At 56.5% G+C, this 17,826-nt stretch overlaps 6 protein-coding genes across 6 annotated transcripts; 4 read left to right on the forward strand and 2 right to left on the reverse strand.

Moving 5' to 3' along the window:
- Positions 1–1,244: 1,244 nt before the first annotated feature.
- Positions 1,245–2,836, forward strand: N657DRAFT_562191 (uncharacterized protein; the record flags this gene model as incomplete). The annotated part of the gene is made up of 2 exons (XM_062788118.1): positions 1,245–1,676; positions 1,733–2,836. 2 exons carry the CDS (start codon positions 1,245–1,247, stop codon positions 2,834–2,836), a joined length of 1,536 nt encoding a protein of 511 aa, XP_062652504.1.
- Positions 2,837–5,000: 2,164 nt separating this feature from the next.
- Positions 5,001–5,663, forward strand: N657DRAFT_37781 (uncharacterized protein). The gene has a single exon (XM_062787103.1). The coding sequence runs from the start codon at positions 5,163–5,165 to the stop codon at positions 5,499–5,501; it is 339 nt and encodes a 112-aa protein (XP_062652505.1). The 5' UTR covers positions 5,001–5,162; the 3' UTR covers positions 5,502–5,663.
- A 43-nt stretch (positions 5,664–5,706) lies between these two features.
- Positions 5,707–6,598, forward strand: N657DRAFT_639226 (UMP-CMP kinase). Its single transcript, XM_062791738.1, has one exon. It carries the CDS (start codon positions 5,711–5,713, stop codon positions 6,338–6,340), a length of 630 nt encoding a protein of 209 aa, XP_062652506.1. The 5' UTR covers positions 5,707–5,710; the 3' UTR covers positions 6,341–6,598.
- A 204-nt stretch (positions 6,599–6,802) lies between these two features.
- On the reverse strand, positions 6,803–8,139 carry N657DRAFT_563594 (PCI-domain-containing protein; the record flags this gene model as incomplete). The annotated part of the gene is made up of 2 exons (XM_062788225.1): positions 6,803–7,541; positions 7,598–8,139. The coding sequence occupies 2 exons, from the start codon at positions 8,137–8,139 to the stop codon at positions 6,803–6,805; spliced, it is 1,281 nt and encodes a 426-aa protein (XP_062652507.1).
- Positions 8,140–9,432: 1,293 nt separating this feature from the next.
- On the forward strand, positions 9,433–12,424 carry N657DRAFT_639228 (Pkinase-domain-containing protein). The gene is made up of 5 exons (XM_062791739.1): positions 9,433–9,770; positions 9,866–10,433; positions 10,487–11,082; positions 11,139–11,508; positions 11,567–12,424. The coding sequence occupies exons 1-5, from the start codon at positions 9,723–9,725 to the stop codon at positions 12,022–12,024; spliced, it is 2,040 nt and encodes a 679-aa protein (XP_062652508.1). The 5' UTR covers positions 9,433–9,722; the 3' UTR covers positions 12,025–12,424.
- An 891-nt stretch (positions 12,425–13,315) lies between these two features.
- Positions 13,316–17,042, reverse strand: N657DRAFT_652335 (ArfGap-domain-containing protein; the record flags this gene model as incomplete). Its single annotated transcript, XM_062794285.1, has 6 exons — positions 13,316–14,636; positions 14,694–16,053; positions 16,108–16,174; positions 16,225–16,611; positions 16,676–16,809; positions 16,979–17,042. The coding sequence occupies 6 exons, from the start codon at positions 17,040–17,042 to the stop codon at positions 13,316–13,318; spliced, it is 3,333 nt and encodes a 1,110-aa protein (XP_062652509.1).
- Between the last annotated feature and the right edge of the window lie 784 nt (positions 17,043–17,826).

The raw sequence follows: 17,826 nt of genomic DNA on the forward strand, positions 1-17,826 counted from the left end.
TCGGCGGCCAACTTCGTTGTTCCATTCGGCGGAACAGGCTCAAAACCCAGCCGCCCTCGTCCAATGGCTCTGCGCACTTGCATACCCGCGTCCTGGCTGCGACGATAGTGCCAATGAGCGCCAGGATCCAAGAAGTGGGAGTCACGCTCGCCTCACCGTCCATCATGGCGGCCGTTGAGAACTTGAGAACACGCAAGCAGGTTTCTTGCGCCGTCGGGTACCTGAACGTGGGAGGTCTTGATGAGATGAAGCACTTCATCAGTTAGGACGACGAAAATCATGAACTCGGCCGTGGCGCAAGACGCTCTGAGAACAGCCTCCGTCATTCCAGCCCATAGTCCCGTGGCCTTCCGCAGCTGGCAGCATGCCAGACGGATTGTGGCCCCTGTCTCCCTCGACATGCAAGAGCTTCGGCACTGTTACCCCATGGCCCGTTGAACAAGGCGTGCTATCTTGAGAAAAGTCCAGCCCCTCATCTGCGGAACACGTTGCCCCCGGCCACTTATTTGCGCTAGAATGTCTCGCCGCTTCGAGATGCTCAGCGTCCTCCTTTGTTCCCTCTTCATCCCTGGTTCACATGCCCATTTTGAAGTGGACTCGACGGAACTCGTTCCCGAGACACACACGGCAGCAGACTGAGTCTTTTCCCTGCGTGCGGCTTCCCTCCTGCAACCGGCATTTGCAGCCCGAGGTCGTTTTCCGGGCCGCTGAGCGTCGACTCGCCAGTCATCCAGGACCGCTTGGTCAACCTGCTGGGCGTCTAAGCGCTCCGTCGCGACTTGCCGAGCTTGATTGGCACCTCACCCTCTGCCCTATCAGCGTGCTCACCTTCCCCCTTGCTCAGTGTAAGTGTTCCCCGGCGGCTTCGATTGCGCCCATCGCACCAACCACTCACATTCCCATGCAGAAGCGGAGCCTGCTGAAGCCGGGTGTGGTGTGTCCGCCAGAGCGCAGCGGCTATTCAAAACCATCATCCCCCGCAGAGGGCGCCTCCCGTTCCGGAATCCCTCTTCTTCTGGCAGCTGGCCTCATATCAACCAACCCTTTTCTCGGTTTCCTTCAACCCCCAAAGCTTGCGGCTGGTTTCAGCAGTTCCTCCTTGTGACTGCTCGGCTGTGCAACGCTGCGACTTGAAGAAGTGAAGACTGGTCTCTTCCTTCCTTTATTCTTTCTATAGCTCATAACATACCAACAAGCAACAAAGGAAGCGTCTGAGATCGCTCTCTATATCGTAGTCGCCGACCATGGGTCTGGATGAGAAGAAGCGGCCAGCGGCCCTCAACCTTGCGCCAGTCCGTACCATGTCCGCCAGCTCAGTTTCCACCACAGACTCGACATCTACATCATCATCACTAGCAAAGCCCCCAAGGACACCACGATTCGCCGAGGCAACCGCCGTCCACTCGCCCGTCGAGCCGCAAAGACTTCCCTTCTCCGAGAGGTCGCAAGTTGCCCACGCCCAACCAGGAGATGTCGGGTTTGGTTACATTGGGGCGGGAGCAAACAGGGAATCAGTCGCCATGCCCATGACGCCGAGGTCACCGTTGAAGAGCGCAATGAAGGTTCCCGGAACGCCAGGACGCGCCCTGGCGAACCCGTTGAGCCCCACGTTCTTGGAGGAGCAGGTCCTCGAGTCGAGGGAAAAGGCAACCGAGAAGGACCAGGCAAGGGATCTGGTAAGCCGGAGCGCCCACCGCAGCTACAAAATGGAATTTGACTGACACCATGGCAGAAAATCAAGACAAAAGTACGGATGGCCAAGTTCGCTTTGCGCGGCGTCAACTTCAGCTGTAGTCTCATCATCTTGTCCATGATCTCGGCCTCGTTCGCAATCTTCAACGCGACCAAGGCCCTGCCAGCGCTCAGCGGCCTGCCGCCATGGGCGGCAAACACCAATGCATGGCCTCAGAAAGTGGTTCTGGCCTGCGCCTGCGTCTCGTTGCTCATCTGCATCGGCGTCTTTGTCGGCTACTGTCGCGGCGGTCACCGCAGGGCCGAGAAAGTCGGCGTCTACTACACGCTGTTCGCCGTCGGCTGGTTCATCTTCAGCCTGGCCATGTGGGCAGCGGCCGCCGGCATCTTGCAGACGTCTCGGGCCAACAGCAACAACCAGGACATGTGGGGCTGGGCCTGCGTCCAGAACCGGCGCTCCCAGCTCTTCAGCCAGCAGGTCGACTACGCCCTCATCTGCCGCCTGCAGGACTGGACTTTGATATGCATCATCATCGAGCTCGTCGTCGAGGTCATTAGCATTTCCCTCTATAGCATCGTCTTCTATCGCTACTGGTCCAAGCGGAAGCTGCACAAGTCGATGGACATGCGCGACAAGGCCCGCTCCGACCTTTACCTCGCCCAGCTCCGCACCCAGTCTGCTCCTAACACGCCTGGTTTTGGTCCCAAGTCGCCCGCCTTCTCGCAATACGCCCTCTCGCCGCGGTTCCCGCCCTCCACCTACAAATCCCTGGGCGACATTGACGAGAACGCGTCCCCCTTCACCCCGGGCGGCAAGGGCCTCATTGTTCCGCAGTCGTCCTTCTCGCCCAAGCTCGACACGAGCTTCAAGCTCCAGGCGCCGCCTCTCAAGGCCAACCCGGCCACGCCGGCCACGCCCAAGGCCGGCTACAAGCCGCCTACCGCGGCCGATCTGTCGCCCTCGTCGACCACGTCACCTGCCGCCGCCGCCTTCGGGCCCGAGATCGTCAATGATCCTGCGCCCGTCGCCGAGGGCGAGCAGCAGTACGAGGCTGTCCCAATCCCGGGCGCGTACGCGGGCCAGGCGATCAAGTCTCCGCCGCCCGTGCAGACTACCTTCAACCTGCCGGGGAGGTATGCTTGAGTTTAGGAGTTGAGGAGGAGAAGAGTGCAGGATATTGCAATATACACTCGTTGAATGTCTTCTTCTTTTGATTAGCTGCTGCGAAGTCTCGGCTTTTCCTTTTTACCAAACACTTTTCTGTTTTTTTTTCATCCTCGATCTTGAAGGACATCAGTGGCGTTGTGGGCGAATACCAATCAAAGTGGGCTGGGTTCCTTGACTGTGTGTGCAGGAAAGGGCATTTATACGCGCTAATCTTGGGTTGCTTGGATATGGGGCGGGCCAACGTGTACAAGTAAACTTTTACCCCGAAGTTAAAGAGCGGTGAACATGGCGGGATGATGATGTTGATGAGAGTCTAGACCAGACAGACGTTGAGATACTTGAATGCCAGGTGCCCTTTGTCAGTCAACTGGACGGTATCAAGTGCCTTGGTTGTGACACGGGAGGGTGGGAAGGGTTCTTTGGGATAAACCGCTTCCACATCGGTCGCTGCCCTCGCTTCCTCCTTCACTGCAGTGTCATCCCCCCAGAAGCTGCAAGTCACTGTCTTCGCTCACTAAACGAAAAACCTAAGACCCAGCCAACCGGTCTTTGTTAGACTACGAACCACCATGGCCGACTCGGACAAGACGGGAGACAAGGGTGTCGTTCCCAGAGTCAAGGACGACATGCTTGGCCTGGGCACCGTTTCCCAACAGCAGCGAGAGGCGGGCATGAAGAACCGTAAAGAGGAGGACAAAGGAAGCAGTATGTCCAGGGCACGAAGAAGATGTCTGCAGCGGGAGCAGAGGTCAGATCCATATTCTGGGTCTCCTGACTCCTGACAGCCAGTGTGGGATTCTTGCCATGTACCCTGTCTAACCCATCTGATGGAAGTCATCATAACCCCATCAGCTTCTGTCCAGCACCGGAAGACTAGACTTGGGAGTTTCTTGTGTGTGACTGAGATTCCCTTCAAGCATTCAAATCTTGCCCTTTCCGAGGGTTCGTCTCGCATGGCTCCCTACGTTCATATGGCCGAGCGCAACAAACATGACGAGTGCCTGGCTTTCTCCGCCGACTCATTGACGTGGACTACGAAGTGGTGGGCTTTTCGAGGAACGACTGGGTTGGGCTCGGGGACTGCCAAATACGAAGGGCTCTTCAGAGGCACGTTCAATGTCGGCATACTGAGCACGCCTGCAGCAACGACAAGCTCCAAATCCGCTTCCCAGTCCCTGGGTCTGTCCACTCATCTTGGACGGATGAGAAGATGTGGAAGGAGGTGATGGTCTTCGGATCCCTCTGGGAAAAGCCCGGCAAGCCCGTCCCACGGGTACGCTGTTGGGGTCCGACTGTCGATAACCCCGGGCAGTTTGGGCGGTCTCATCATCATCATCATCATGACGGACGTTGTCGAAGGCGTGGATCTAAAGAGTCGCATGCATCAGCGACTAGGAAAGATGAAACCTCTGTCCTCGACTCTACCATCGACAACGAAAGGGCTACTGTAATATATACTAGCAGACTACAGAGTACCACACCTGCTAATGACCCGAATGTTCAGGTTTCGAGTAGGGGGCAAGGAGCCAACTAGTGATGCGTGCTTTTGTACCTCCTGTTAAGAGCCGTAGCCGAAGGGATGCTTTTCACATACATTAAGGTATTTTGGCCTGCACTAACAGGCGGGAAAGCCGTGTCAGACTCTCAGAGGAGAGACTGCACCTTCCTCGAGCACCAAACTGGACTTCCCAACGCGCCATCTTCCTTGTAAGCTTGTGTTATATGAGTCCGAGTCAGGCTTCCACGCCCAATGTCAGAAACACGGCTGATGTTGCTTCCATTCCAAATCGCCGCTATACCAGAGGAGAGCTACTTGAAACTTTGCGTTAGGCTTTGGAGAGCCGACCCTGGTTTGTTTTCTAAGTAATTTGAGTCTTGAACGAGCCCAACTCACATGTGGTCTCGGCACCATGGGGAAGTTGCAAAAATGGCTCCAGAGGACAGTGACTGTCGCGTTCATAAAAGCAAACGCAGACATGGACGAGGGCGACGTCTCGATTTGAAGTAGATGATAACCAGATCAGGGACCGGGGTCCCGACAAGGAGGACGCAAGGCCCTGGTCACAGCCAAGACATCGTGCCACGATGCGACGCTAACAATTATTGAAATTGAAGCTCCATTTCTCCTTCGCCCCTTGCGAAGACCTCCCTGATATCCGTGCTATAATAAGGTCAGTCGACGGACTGCTGGAGAGAGACATCGGCCGTGATCAGGCGCTGAAAATAGCCAAACCAGCGACAGTTAACCCGCGTCATCGTGCAGATCAAGTGCAACCCGCCGCACAACTTCCAGGTTGCAACGATGACTGCACCTGCTTCCGGACGCCAAGCCTGGCGCCAGCTAATACGCAGCACTTCTTCGAACCTGCTACAGCGACAACCACTGCAGCCCCGATTCGCACTCGGCCGCCCGATCTCTTCTACGACACGATCTTTGCCCCGTCGCATCGTCACACGGTCTCCGTCCGCCTTCCTCCGCCAGCAGCCCGTCGCGCAACGCTCGTACAGCTCTCAGGGCCAGCCCCCTCCACCGAGGGGTAGCAATAACCAGGTCAAATTCTGGCCCTTTTTGATTGTCATCGCGCTGGGCTCTGGAGGTTACATATTGCTGGTTAACCAACGGAAAGGTAAGTTACCGTAGCCTAGAGGGTTCGGGGCAGGAAGAAGGCGGAGTCGCAGAAAAGGAAGAGTCTGCCGGCCCCACGCCGTTACACCACCGGCTACACAAGGCAGCGCAACATATACCAGCCTTTCCAGCCTGCTCTCCTTTTCTCTGTCCTCTAGTCTATCACACACCCGACGATCAGCACAACATGCCTTATTAGCTCACCACTAACCACCTTCTCAGAAATGCCTCCCACCAACCAATCCACCCCGGCCTTCTCCCCCGCCGACGTAACGGTCCTCTTCGTGCTCGGCGGCCCCGGCGCCGGCAAGGGCACACAATGCGCGCGCCTCGTCCGCGACTACCACTTCACGCACCTCTCGGCGGGCGACCTGCTGCGGGCGGAGCAGGACCGGCCCGGGTCGCAGTATGGCCAGCTGATCAAGGACTGCATCAAGAATGGGGCGATCGTGCCGATGGAGGTGACGGTGGCGCTGCTCGAGAAGGCGATGCGTGACACCATCTCGGCGACGGGCAACAAGAAGTTCCTGATCGACGGGTTCCCGCGCAAGATGGACCAGGCCTTCAAGTTCGAGGAGGTCGTGTGCCCCGCCCGGCTGGTGCTCTTCTACGACTGCCCCGAGGCCGTCATGGAGCGGCGGTTGCTGGAGCGCGGCAAGACGAGCGGGCGGGCCGATGACAACGAGGAGAGCATCCGCAAGCGGTTCCGCACCTTTGTCGAGACGAGCATGCCCGTCGTGGACCACTACGACGCTGAGAACCGCGTCGTCAAGGTGGATGCCACCCCGCCGCCCGACCAGGTGTACGCCGAAACGCAGGTCAAGTTGAAGAAGGTTCTCGGGGACAAGTTGTGATCGCTTTGGCGGGCTCACGTGGGAGCATCCTTGCCATGCCTCATGGATGACGGTAGACTTCCGGGTTTCCTATGTATAGACTAGACGGGAGCGAGCATTCCTTGATTTATGTGGCGATTTGTTACCTCTCTTTGTTCCTTTCCTAGAACGTTTGATTCTACTGTGATCTTCAGTAGCAGACAGTGCCTTTCCTCCAACAGAGGGACGCATCAAATGTCCCAGATGCTATAGCGTAGTGTAATCCGCACCAATTGCTGCAAGTCATGCATGCCCCGTACCGTCCACCCTCCATTGTGCTAGACCCAAAGCCAGCCAGCAAACCATGGTGCCCAGGATATCTCTCTCCATGCGAAAAAGAAGCACCTATTGAATGTCTAACTTCTGCCCATTTTGGTTCCAACTCCAGACCAAATCAAGCAAAAAGTGCCATGATACCGTTCATGAGTTCCGAATCCATGCCGTTCAATCGTCCTCATCGGTGCGCTGCTTCTGTTGGCGGCGACGATCACCACCCTGGCCGCCACTGATGCCAGCGTTGGCGAGCTTCCGCTCAAGCTCCTGCTGTTCCCGCTCGCGCTGGCTCTCCACATCTGCCTGCGATTTGCGGAGGTGGGAGATGAGCCGGTCGACGACGGCCTTGTACTGGTCGACCCGGGTGCCCAGCTCGCGCCACTGCTTCTCGCCAAATACGCGGTACGTGGTCCGGTGGACCAGGAAGACCTTTTGTTGCTGAGACAGCCGGCCCTCGACCAGCTTGGCCCGAACCACGTCAATCGTCCACATTTCGACATTCTCCGGGGGAATTTGCAGCGCCTTGGCAATGTTGTCGTACGGGATCTCGCGGGTCGGTGTGCTCGCCGCCAGACTGGCAAAGGTAAGGAGGCGCATCTTGCGCTGCAGTTTCTCATGGTCGAGATTCTCCTTCTCGATCCAGCCTTCGTGCTCATCTCTGAAGTCGTTGTAGTCCTCGAGATCCTGCTCGGCAAAAATGTCGAGCAGCTGCGAGTAAACGGGCTGTGAGTCGCTAAGCGCTTGGACGGTCGGGAGAGCGCGCAGATCTTGGAAGTCGAACCGTGTCGGGGACAGAATGGCCATGCGGACGGCCTTCAACGAGAGCCTCTGGGCCTCCTCCGAAGTGATCTCCTCCTGCTCGTCGCGGTCGAAGGTGGCGAGCGCCTTGACGAGGTAGTGGTACGACTCCCTGTGGTTTCCCCCGTCAGCATGGCTCGATTCGGCCAGGTTCCCCAAGCTACTCACTCATCGTCACCAGCGTCCGCGGCGGCATCTGATACTTCAACAAGCAGCCTGCGCTGGTCGTCCTCAGTCGTGTCCCACGCATCGAACCAGCCCTCCAGGTTCTTTAACCGCGGCTTGAGCACCTCGTACTGGCCGTGCTGTCGGATGAGCCGGATGATCTGCAAAAAGACATTGTATCGCAGCGGGTTGTTCCGCTCAAGAAGGTTGAAGATGGTGCTGAGGGCGTTGATGGCGAGGGTGAAGCCGTGTACCGGGGACGATGTGATGGGCTTTTGGAGGTTGCCGCAGACGGTGGGGAGGAACTTCTTGGGGTCCTTTGACTGCAGGACGAGGTGGATCAAGAGGTTGTACGCGCCAGCGAAATCCTTCTCCGGGACCGAGTTGAGGTGGTTCGAGGCCTGGACAATCAGATGTAGCGCCTCGTCATTCTTCTCGTCGTCGAGATACGGCTTCACCTTGTCGCCGACGTGGAGGTAATCGGCCATCTCCTGCGCCAGCTCGGCAAACGAGCCGTCGACGAAAATCAACTGTGGAGCCGCCATCGTACTGACGGTAGGCCCGGTCACTCGAGGTGTGGTGCTGCCGAAAAAGTTGAAGTGATCGGTCGCGCCCTGAAGAACTTCCTTGATGTGCTTGTTGATTTGATAATCGCTCCACGGGCTGTAGCTCCTGGGCGTCCGAGGTGGTCTGGGCTTGGGATTGGGAACGCAGGGTTCCTTTTTGTCGTCGGGCCTGGGTGAAACTGGGATTGCCGGAGGGGTGACGGCGTCGTGAAAGTCGTACGGAGTAAGGTAGCCCCCTGGTGGCAGCGTTCGGACAGGAGGTTTCGGTTTCTTCGTCTTGCCCTCACCTGTGGCCGTTCCTGCACCAAGTCCTCCAGAATTTCCTGGCCCCGCATTCATCGGGCTCGCCATTTTTCCTGGTGTGGGTGGTTCTGTGCGGCTGGGTCACGTGAACGTAACGCTAAGCGATATTGGAAAAGTAAGCGAGAAGCTGGTGGTGAGTGGAAAGTGGGGCAAATGGTGGCCCCGAGAACTTGTGTACATCCGATAATCTGAGCATGGAATGGACCGCAGGCATCAAGACCCCAACAAAACCACAATGCCGTCCTGAAAGGTCTTGGTGATAAACCATGAGGAACCGGCGAAACTTGTCATTGTATGGCTTCAATAGCTCCTTCTGTCGACTATCCTGTATGGACCAGCTGTCTTGACTGCACTTCAGTACACTGTTGACCCACACACAGGAGGGAGAACTTCTTGCAACCTGCCTCTTTTCCTCAGTTGTATGGAATATTCACTTTCAGCCGAAGGAGAATTTGGACCGCCCTTATCGCTATTACCTATTTGGAGCACCCAAGTAAGTGCAATGGCTACGTCGCCGCCGCGGATGCGATCGCAACGCCATTTTACTGTCAACCCGTCGTCTCCTGGAGCCGCCCATCCCGCAGTCGAAGGTAAAGTACGCTCTGTAATTGATTCAACAACACGATCAACGGCACAACAGCGAGGAGTGTTCTGCTTACATCTTGACTGCACTGCACTGTTATGAGACTTCTCTGTGTTCCCAGGCACCCAATATCATCGAGATGACTCGTGCACACATCACCCACCCCCTCTGTTGGATGCAGAGGAGTCACACCAAAAAAAGCAATGGAAGGCCACTTGACCCCGCGATCCAGTCATGACCACACCGCACAGCTCCAGCCCTACCAACTACCAGATTTCACCCCTGCATCAAAACAAGGCCAATGCAGCTTGGTGTGCAGCGGATCAATCCAGGGCCGGTCTGTGAGTCCAGTCAGCCCGGGTTAGGTTGACAGCGGCGGGTCCCAGCCGCGAGTCAAGGAGTTCCCTGTCGTGCAAACGCGGCTGCGCCCCGGTCCCGTTCGGATTTCCAAGCTCGAATGATTGAATGAGCCTTCTCGAGCCTTCCCACGAGGCCTCGCGCATTTTCCAGACAACCCGCAAGTTTAACAGGCTGCCACACCACAGCCCTTCCCTTGGCCGCTGGGCCGCCCACACTTTTCGGTCGCCAATTAGTTACTCATTGCGCCGCTTCGACTTGCTACTTGAGGTAATCAGTTTGGTCACGTCGACTCTGGCTCATCTCGGCTCCAGCAACCATGGCTCCACGGGCTGAAGGCAGCCACAAGAGAAGCCGGCCAGTCTCTGTAGGTGCCTACTCGCTATTTCTTTGGCGAGCGCCCTATCCTTGATGGCGACACGCCCGCCAGGCATGCTTCGGCGATTAATCTTCTGGTTGCAGGGTTCGCCCGCCGACGAACAAGAATCCTTCAACAAGAAGGTCCGTCGCTCCGAGCGGCTATCGCAGCGCGCCGACCATGGCGGGCTTAAAACCCCCGTGCAGCACAAACACCACCTTCCCTCGCCCGTGACACACCTCGCCAGCGAGAGCACCACCGATTTCGACAAGGAAACAACCGCCACACCTCCCCAGGAACGCCCGAGCCAAGAGGCCCGTCGCCGGGGCGATGACAACTACTCCCAAGGGCTGGCCTTCAGCTCCCCGCCGCAGGATACGCAGGCATTCAGTCAGCAGGACATCGATCCTAATGCCCCCTTGGTCGAAGGCGTCGACGAGCTCAAGGAAGGCGTCTGGGGCTATCTCCTTCCGCTAGACACACGCTTTGTGCGAGCGCCTGTGGTGCTGAAGAATAAAGGGACTTGCTCGGGTCCCGCGGCCTCTCTCGAGACCAGCCAGGCGGCGGGTGCCAGGAGCAGCGGGAGGAGGGGACAGAGAGCATCAGACAAGGAGCAAAAGGGCTGCTCTGCGGCTTCCGGAGGATACGTGATTGGACGACACCCTGAATGCGGTACGTTTTGACAGGACACGGCATCCAACAGACAAGAGCACTGACCTGCGTAGACATCAGGGTGGACGACCTGCAAGTGTCGAATCGACACTGCTTAATCTTCACCGAGAATAAGGGCAACAGTACGGTGGCCGTTCTCGAAGATCTCTCCCGAAACGGGACCTACGTCAACGAGGCTTACCTAACGCGGAACGATAGGCGGGAACTGCAGGAGGGTGATGAGATTTCGGTCACCAGCACCAGTCCGGGCTTCATCTTCAGGTATCCCAGGTGCCGACACGGGAAACCGTTCGCGCAGCAGTACACACTGCGGCAGAAGCTGGGGAGCGGCCACTTTGCCCAAGTATTCATGTGCAGTGAGAAATCGACAGGCGACTGCTATGCGGTCAAGAGATTCGCCAAGACCCCAGGCGTCGAGGATAAGATCAAGTACGAGGGCCTGCACCAGGAGGTTGCTATGCTCATGGGCATCAGCCACCCAAATGTTCTCTGCCTCAAGGAGACGTTCAACGAGCCCGAAGCGGTGTATGTGGTGCTGGAGTTGGCCCCCAACGGCGAGCTGTTCAACTTCATCATCGAAAATAAGAAGTTGACCGAGGCTCAAACTCGGAGGATTTTTGTTCAACTTTTTGAGGGCATCAAATACCTGGTAAGCACGTCCCTTGCTTATCGTGCAGTTGTGGATCTCGTCCTAACATTGTGCAGCATGACCGCGATATGATTCACCGGGATCTCAAGCCCGAGAATATCCTGCTCATGGACGACGACTTGACTGTCAAGATAGGTGATTTTGGGCTTGCCAAGATTGTTGGCGAGGAATCCTTCACAACGACTCTTTGCGGCACGCCCAGCTACGTGGCGCCGGAGATTCTGGTCAACAACAAGCAGCGCAGGTACACCAAGGCTGTAGATATCTGGTCTTTGGGCGTGGTGCTCTACATCTGCCTCTGCGGCTTCCCTCCGTTCTCGGATGAGCTCGAGAGGGACGATTTCCCCTATAAGATGGTGGATCAGATCCGGAAAGGACTCTTCGATTATCCCTCGCCCTACTGGGATCCTGTCGGCGACCCGGCTCGTAAGCAGTCCCCAAAATCCCTGCCCCCGCTGTAAGTTGTCATCTAACCATTCCTCAGTCGACCTCATCGACTCAATGCTAGTAGTAGACCCTGAGAGGCGCTTCACAGTCGACCAGTGCCTCGCCCACCCTTGGCTGACGCAGAAACCGCCCGGTGTGAACGACAGCACTAATGGCCTTGTCTCTGGCCTCGCCGGGCTGGAGATGAGCCGCCGCGGGCCTTTCAGGGAGCGCACGTTGATCAGCTCCATCAACACGGTACACGTCACGGACCGCGTGCCCGCGGGTGCCGGGAAGCCAGACGTCAAGGTCTATTCGAAGAACCCCAGGGGAGGCGCGCCGCCTACGCCCAAGAGGGAGATGCGGCCGGATGATAATCGAGATCCGGGTGAGTTCATGGAGATGGGTGGGAAAGGCGATCAGGCGTTATATGTCGATGACAACGGGAGTCGGTACCCCGAGCAGGACATCGCGGGCAAGCAAAAGGGGAAACACAAGGGAATAGGGGGCCGCTAGGCCGGTTGATTGATAAACTGGACGGTTGAAGGGTGCTGGTGTTGGTTTCATGTGGGAACATTTGGACCAGTGACCGCGCATCAGGTGCGGCTGGATCTGTAATTGTCTGCTTATGTTGTGGGAGTTACCGGCGGGTTCATTTCGTTCCAGGATTATGTCTTCTTGAAACCCAGGGTTGCGTGGGAAGTTGTCAGATTCATCATACTTCAGGTCACACTGTGTTAGTCAATGGGATACATCAGGTTATACTTCCGGTGTTGGTCTGAAGTCATTAGTGATGGATACTAGCAAGGGAACGAACCCACAAAAAGACAAGAAGAACTTGTCCAGGGAAAATTGTAGCTGACTTATGGTACTGCTAGGAGCTCCAAACAATCAGTGTAGACACAATTATAAACACACATTGCGTTACTCTACCATAATGGATCAACTCCAAGCCGTCTCCCTCTCCAGTCGTTACTGGATCAAGCCAAGCACGACGACACCTTCCCTACTTCCTTAGTACGACAACTACATCACCTTTAAGATCAGCTTCAGTTGGAGATCACCCAACTTCTGTGAGACTTTTCCTGTGCGACTTCTGTCCAACTCCTCCGGTCCGACTCCTCCGGTCCTATATGTCAGGTCCCTAGGAGTAACTAAACAGCTGTGAAAGCAGCCGAGGACCACTCGCCATGGATCACAGCCACACACTGAGAACCATCTCCGTACATTGTTATGTATTGCTTCATCATTACGATTATGCCTACCAACCCCAAGCCCAGCCCAGCCGCCCAGCCGGCCCAGTCCAGCCCAGCCAAATGCGATCCCATCCCATCCATCCATACACGCCGGCCTGAGTTCATTCCAAGCAATATTATACCATACAGCAACAGAATACTCCTCACACTCCATCCCGTCCCTCACTTGAGGCCCCCTTAATATTCCATCTCCATATCAGAAGACCAAGACAGCCGCGATTGCTTGAACGCACAACCCCGATTTCCAAGCGCTCAACCATCTTCTCAAACTTGCTCTGTGTCTCTCTCGGGCATGCGCCAAGTCGAGCTGGTGAAACCCAACTCGCTCCCCGACCAGCACAGGCAAACTCATACACACAAAGAAAACAACATATGATGCCATGAAGAATGGGGAAGGGAAAAAGGACTCTATGGAGCACGATGCGAAGCAAACATTCCCTCCCACCATAGCCCTGACAGTCACACAGAGCAGACTGTGCGCGTCATACAGAAGAACAACCCCTCCGCCTACCGCCCCTCAAAAATGGCACGCCACACGCCCCCAACGCGCTCTAGCGTTCCGGGATGGGCGTCTTGGCCAGCCTGCCGCCAGCACTGACCCGCTTTTGGAGCCTGGCCTCGCGCTCGCGCTGTAGCCGGTCATTCTGACTCGACATGGCTGTGCCCGAGCCCGTCGAGGCGTCGTACGAGCCCGACGCCTCGATGGCTGCTTTTCTGCCGCGTTTCATCTCGAGGTAGGCTTGCGCCGCCAGGCTGAGGGGCACTGGTGGCGGAGAATCTGGAATCTCGGCGCCGTTTTGGATGAGGAGCTCCGCTACAGGGAAGGGCACCACGCGGTCGACGGTCGGGGTGGGGTGGGGTTGCGCCTGGGTGGGTATTGGTGAGGGCGGGGCTGGGTCTGCTGCCGCTAGCGCAAGGTAGACGGCGTGCGTGCCGCGGGACTTGTCGGTCACGTTGGGGTTGGCTCGGAGAGCCAGGGCGTAGAGGATTTGCTGAATCTCGTTGCGCTTGATCGCCGCCAAAAGGGTATCATCTGCGGTGCCATATCTCGACAGGGTGGCCGAGAGGGGCTCGACGTAGGCGCGGTCGACATACTTGGCAGTGATGAACTTGAGCCGCTGTTCCCGGTTTGCCTGAGGGGTGAGCTTCATGGCCGGGTCCAACCTGGCTTCAAAGACCATGTTGGATACCCTATTGCCAACAAGGAGGAGAAGCTCAACGATGTCGGGCGTAAACGAAGTTGTGTCGAGGGTGAGGGAGCGCACTTTGCTGACGTGTGTCCCCAGCGACCGGTGGATGCCGCTGCACTCGATGCACACAATAATGGCGAGGTTGATGGAGACCCATTCAACTTTGTTGTTGGACCCGCAGTCGGCGCACCAGCAATTTCCTTGGTCGTTCTCGCGCAGCATCTGCAGCAGCTTGTCGGGCTTCTCCTCGAAACTGTTGCCGCGCGCAGTGCTAGGTCGCGCGCCAACAGTTGTCCGCCTGAAGGGGATGGCGCTTGTGCTGTGGCTAGTGTGGCCGACCGACGAGCTCTTGCCCACCAACATCGAGCCTATGTCCATCCCATTGAAGCCCATGTCCGCATGGGCCGTCGCCGGCGGCTTGTCCTTGAATGACCGGCCCTCAACGGCACTTTGCAGCGCATTGTTGATAGCCATGATCCAATTATTCATATCCTCTTCAGATGTTGCTTGGTAAACACGCTTATACTGGGGCGTGATGACTTCAAAACAGAAGCGTCGGTCTGCGTTCCTGGCCTCCCGGACTGAAGCAAGACGTAAGTCAATGGGTTCCATGTGGAGATCCAGCTTTTGCTTCCAGTTGCTGTACTCGGACAACTTTCCTTGGTCCAACACAATCCAGAACCTGTATGCTGTCAGTGTCTACACAAAGGTGGGTTATTGTACGAATCGAAAAACATACTTATGCCAGCCCTGCTTGTTCAGGTTTCGCGGGTCGACGTGACCGCCAGGACGGTTGAGCGCCCAGAGCAGACCCTCCTTCCTATTTGGCGCATCCTTATCAGGTTGCACCGCTTGATTGGGGTCCCTTTCCTCGAGATCGCGAATGCCCTTGAACTTATTGTTCTGCAGAGGGCTGCCGACGGAACCATGTTGACTAAGGCTACCCGGTGACCTGGATAGGTCGCCCGCATTCGGTGAATTGCCAGAATTTATGGAACGCGTCGGCCTGAGCTGGGATCCAGTGCTGTCTGCGCGATTCATTTCGGTGTCGGAGTTGGACTGAATCCCATTGGTATGGCCGGCTGAGGGACTGGGACCGGATGCGGTCGAGGGCGGCTCGGGCTCGTTGTACGGGAGATTACTCTTTTCGAGAAGCCTTCTCTTCTCTTCACGCTCACGGCGTTGGTATTGATACTCCTTGTCCGCCTCCTGGACCTCAGTGGACAGCGCTTCGAGCTGTGGGAGCAGCTCATCGACCTTCTTCGCGGTGCGCAGAAAGTACCTAGCTTGGGCATCCGCGTACCTGGTGAGGTGCGACAAGATCTCCTGCTCCTTGCGCCCGCCGGTAAGGTCCTGCATGAAGGAGGAATAGTCAAACCGCTTCAGCTCGAAGTTCTTGCGCTTCGTCTGATACTTGGAATCGCTCTGTTTCGCCTTGACGGAATCGTGGCGCTGCCCGAGATACCGGCTGACGTAGGCGTAAAACTCCTTGCTCTCCTCTTCAAAGTCGCGCTTTTTGGATTCTGCCTGTTTGATATCCATCTGGTAGAGCTTGTTCACGGGATCAATGACAATCTTTTGCAGGTTAGCGGTGTTCTGCCGCTCGTACGACAGGATCTCGCGGGCGATCTTGTCAAAGTAGTGCTCGATGGCAGGCTGCACAGCATTTGCATTAGTTGCCGAAACTTCTTTCAGGGCGTCCATGAAGGCAGCGAAGGCATCGTTGGCCTCTTGCTGCGCCTGGTAAACGTGTTCGGCCCTTTTGATTAACCGCTTCATTTGCATCCTCATGTTGCCAGTCTTTTGCTCAAGCGCCTTCATGGTCGCCCTGAAGACCGGCCCGTCGTCTGACATGATGTCGTCTCCAGGTCGAGGGCAAGAGACATCGACCTTGATGGGCTCCTTTGGCGCCGGCGGTGCAGATGCTAGGCTGTTTGCCGTGTCGGCGGCAGCCTGCTGGGGTGAGGCAACTTCTTCGTGTTCCGGAATGGTACTAATTTGGGACTCGAGAGACTGCGCGGACACGGCGCGGACCTTAGGGGGAGCACTCAGGAGAGGCGGGGTCGGCGAATTAGGCTGGCTAAGGTATGGGGATGTGTCTAGTGAGCGTGAGCGCTGTCCTCAGACTAACAAGTGGCACCGAGGAGACGTACTTGTGACATAGAAGGAGAAGCTAGCCAGAGTGATCAAGCGATGTGCTCTTTGGTCATACTCGACGAACTATACCAGTGTCAGCAACTCCGAGAGAGGGGATGTGTGGAAGCACCGACACTGCATGAGTTCCTCCAGCCGCCGCCACGGTCTTCGGTGCTCTTGGGCGGTTTCCAACGCCATGTCCATTCGAAGGTCACTGAGGCGCTGCCCTCGGTCGAATAGGTCCCGACAAGCGCAACGTTCGCATTCTTGTGAAGGTTGGGGTCGGCGTGGAACTCTCGAGTCACCAGATTTTCGACTTCGCGGGTATTGGAGGCAAACACAAAGGTAAGGCCATTTATATGGGTGTCCACGGGCGTGACCGTCTCGATACCTCCTGCCTGATTCTGGACGATGTTTTGTGACTGGCGAATGACAAAGGTAAAGGTGAAGACTAGGTCGTCATCGTTGGAAAGCTTCAGCAGGAAGCCGGGGCCTGCACCGGGATTGGTTTGCTCGGTATCCTACAGCAAAGCAATTAGAGATGATTGCCACACTTAAGACCTCTTATTATCGGTCGCTACATACCAAAACAAACTCTAGAGGACTAGGGTCGCCGGAGGCTCGCGATGCAGATACTCTCGTAGCCGGGAATGCATTCGGAACGATATTCATCGAGGTGCGCCGTTTCGTGCTAGCTATGACAGCGGAAGAGATAGATACTGCGTGCGAAGGTCAGCCATTTCGGCGTCAATATGCAGTGAAGCCAAACAGCAGCGGAAGCAGGAATCGGCCACGGGCAGAGCGCATTCATTGAGTTTCGGGGGCATTGCACAGACCCCGGATCATTCTACTGTCGCACGACGGGGAAGGTGAGGCGGGGGCACTTACATCGATTCTGATCTCTAAGATAGAGAGGTGCACCCTCTTCGGGCACACTACTGACGTTGCCCATCTCGGCGCCGAGAGTGCGAGCGAGGGTGCGGAAAACCGACTGTCGTCGGAGTGGCAGAAAGGCCAAGTCAGGTTGAGGCAGGCGGGCAGTCGAAATCCAAACGAAGTTCCAGGTTGGTGACGGGGTTCACGGCGGCGCAGCGGGGTTGCCTGTTCGATTCGGACGGGCCGGCAGGGGCACTGGACACGCAGCAAGAGCTTCTGAAACCCTGCAGTGCCAGGGGCTGCTTGTAACGGTTGCTCGGGTAAAGCCCCTGTAATTCATAGGCCCACCTCCAGACGGGAAGTACCCTAGGTTCTTCAGGTGACACAGCTTCTATTCTTCAAAAGATTCTCCACAAAGTAACTAGTACTTCATAATCTTCCTCTAATTCTCGCTCTACATGAAGGTCCGTTGGACTGCGATCATGGTACCTTACCCAAGGTATCAATCGAACCTTCCAGGCTGTCTAACTTTTTGTGAAGGAACATGACCTCCATAGCCACCAGCGAGATCAGTCGAGATGGCACGGGAACATGTGAATGAGTGAGAGCTGCGCCGTGACTCGACAACTTGGAACGACAGTGGACGGGTGGAGTTGCTAGTGTGCAGGTATACCACAGTACGGAGTGCTTGGCGATCGTCCAGTCTTGAATCTGATTGTAGCTCAATATACGATAAATAACATCTCAACTTCTAAAGAGCTGTCATTCAACTTTGTTGCTCTCCATTGCAATGAAGCCATGCCAGTGTCAACTGGGTTGGTTTGCAACCGTGGCAAAAGAATGCCTGTCAATGGCGTCCA

This window comes from Parathielavia appendiculata (assembly GCF_033297405.1).
Source record: "Parathielavia appendiculata strain CBS 731.68 unplaced genomic scaffold N657scaffold_1, whole genome shotgun sequence".
NCBI lineage: Eukaryota > Fungi > Ascomycota > Sordariomycetes > Sordariales > Chaetomiaceae > Parathielavia > Parathielavia appendiculata.

Coding starts and splice junctions, on each gene's coding strand:
- N657DRAFT_37781 (XM_062787103.1), top strand. CDS start 5,163: ATGACTGCACCTGCTTCCGGACGCCAAGCCTGGCGCCAGCTAATACGC.
- N657DRAFT_639226 (XM_062791738.1), top strand. CDS start 5,711: ATGCCTCCCACCAACCAATCCACCCCGGCCTTCTCCCCCGCCGACGTA.
- N657DRAFT_639228 (XM_062791739.1), top strand. CDS start 9,723: ATGGCTCCACGGGCTGAAGGCAGCCACAAGAGAAGCCGGCCAGTCTCT. Junction 9,771..9,865: donor AGAGAAGCCGGCCAGTCTCT/GTAGGTGCCTAC, acceptor TTCTGGTTGCAG/GGTTCGCCCGCCGACGAACA. Junction 11,509..11,566: donor TCCTGTCGGCGACCCGGCTC/GTAAGCAGTCCC, acceptor ACCATTCCTCAG/TCGACCTCATCGACTCAATG.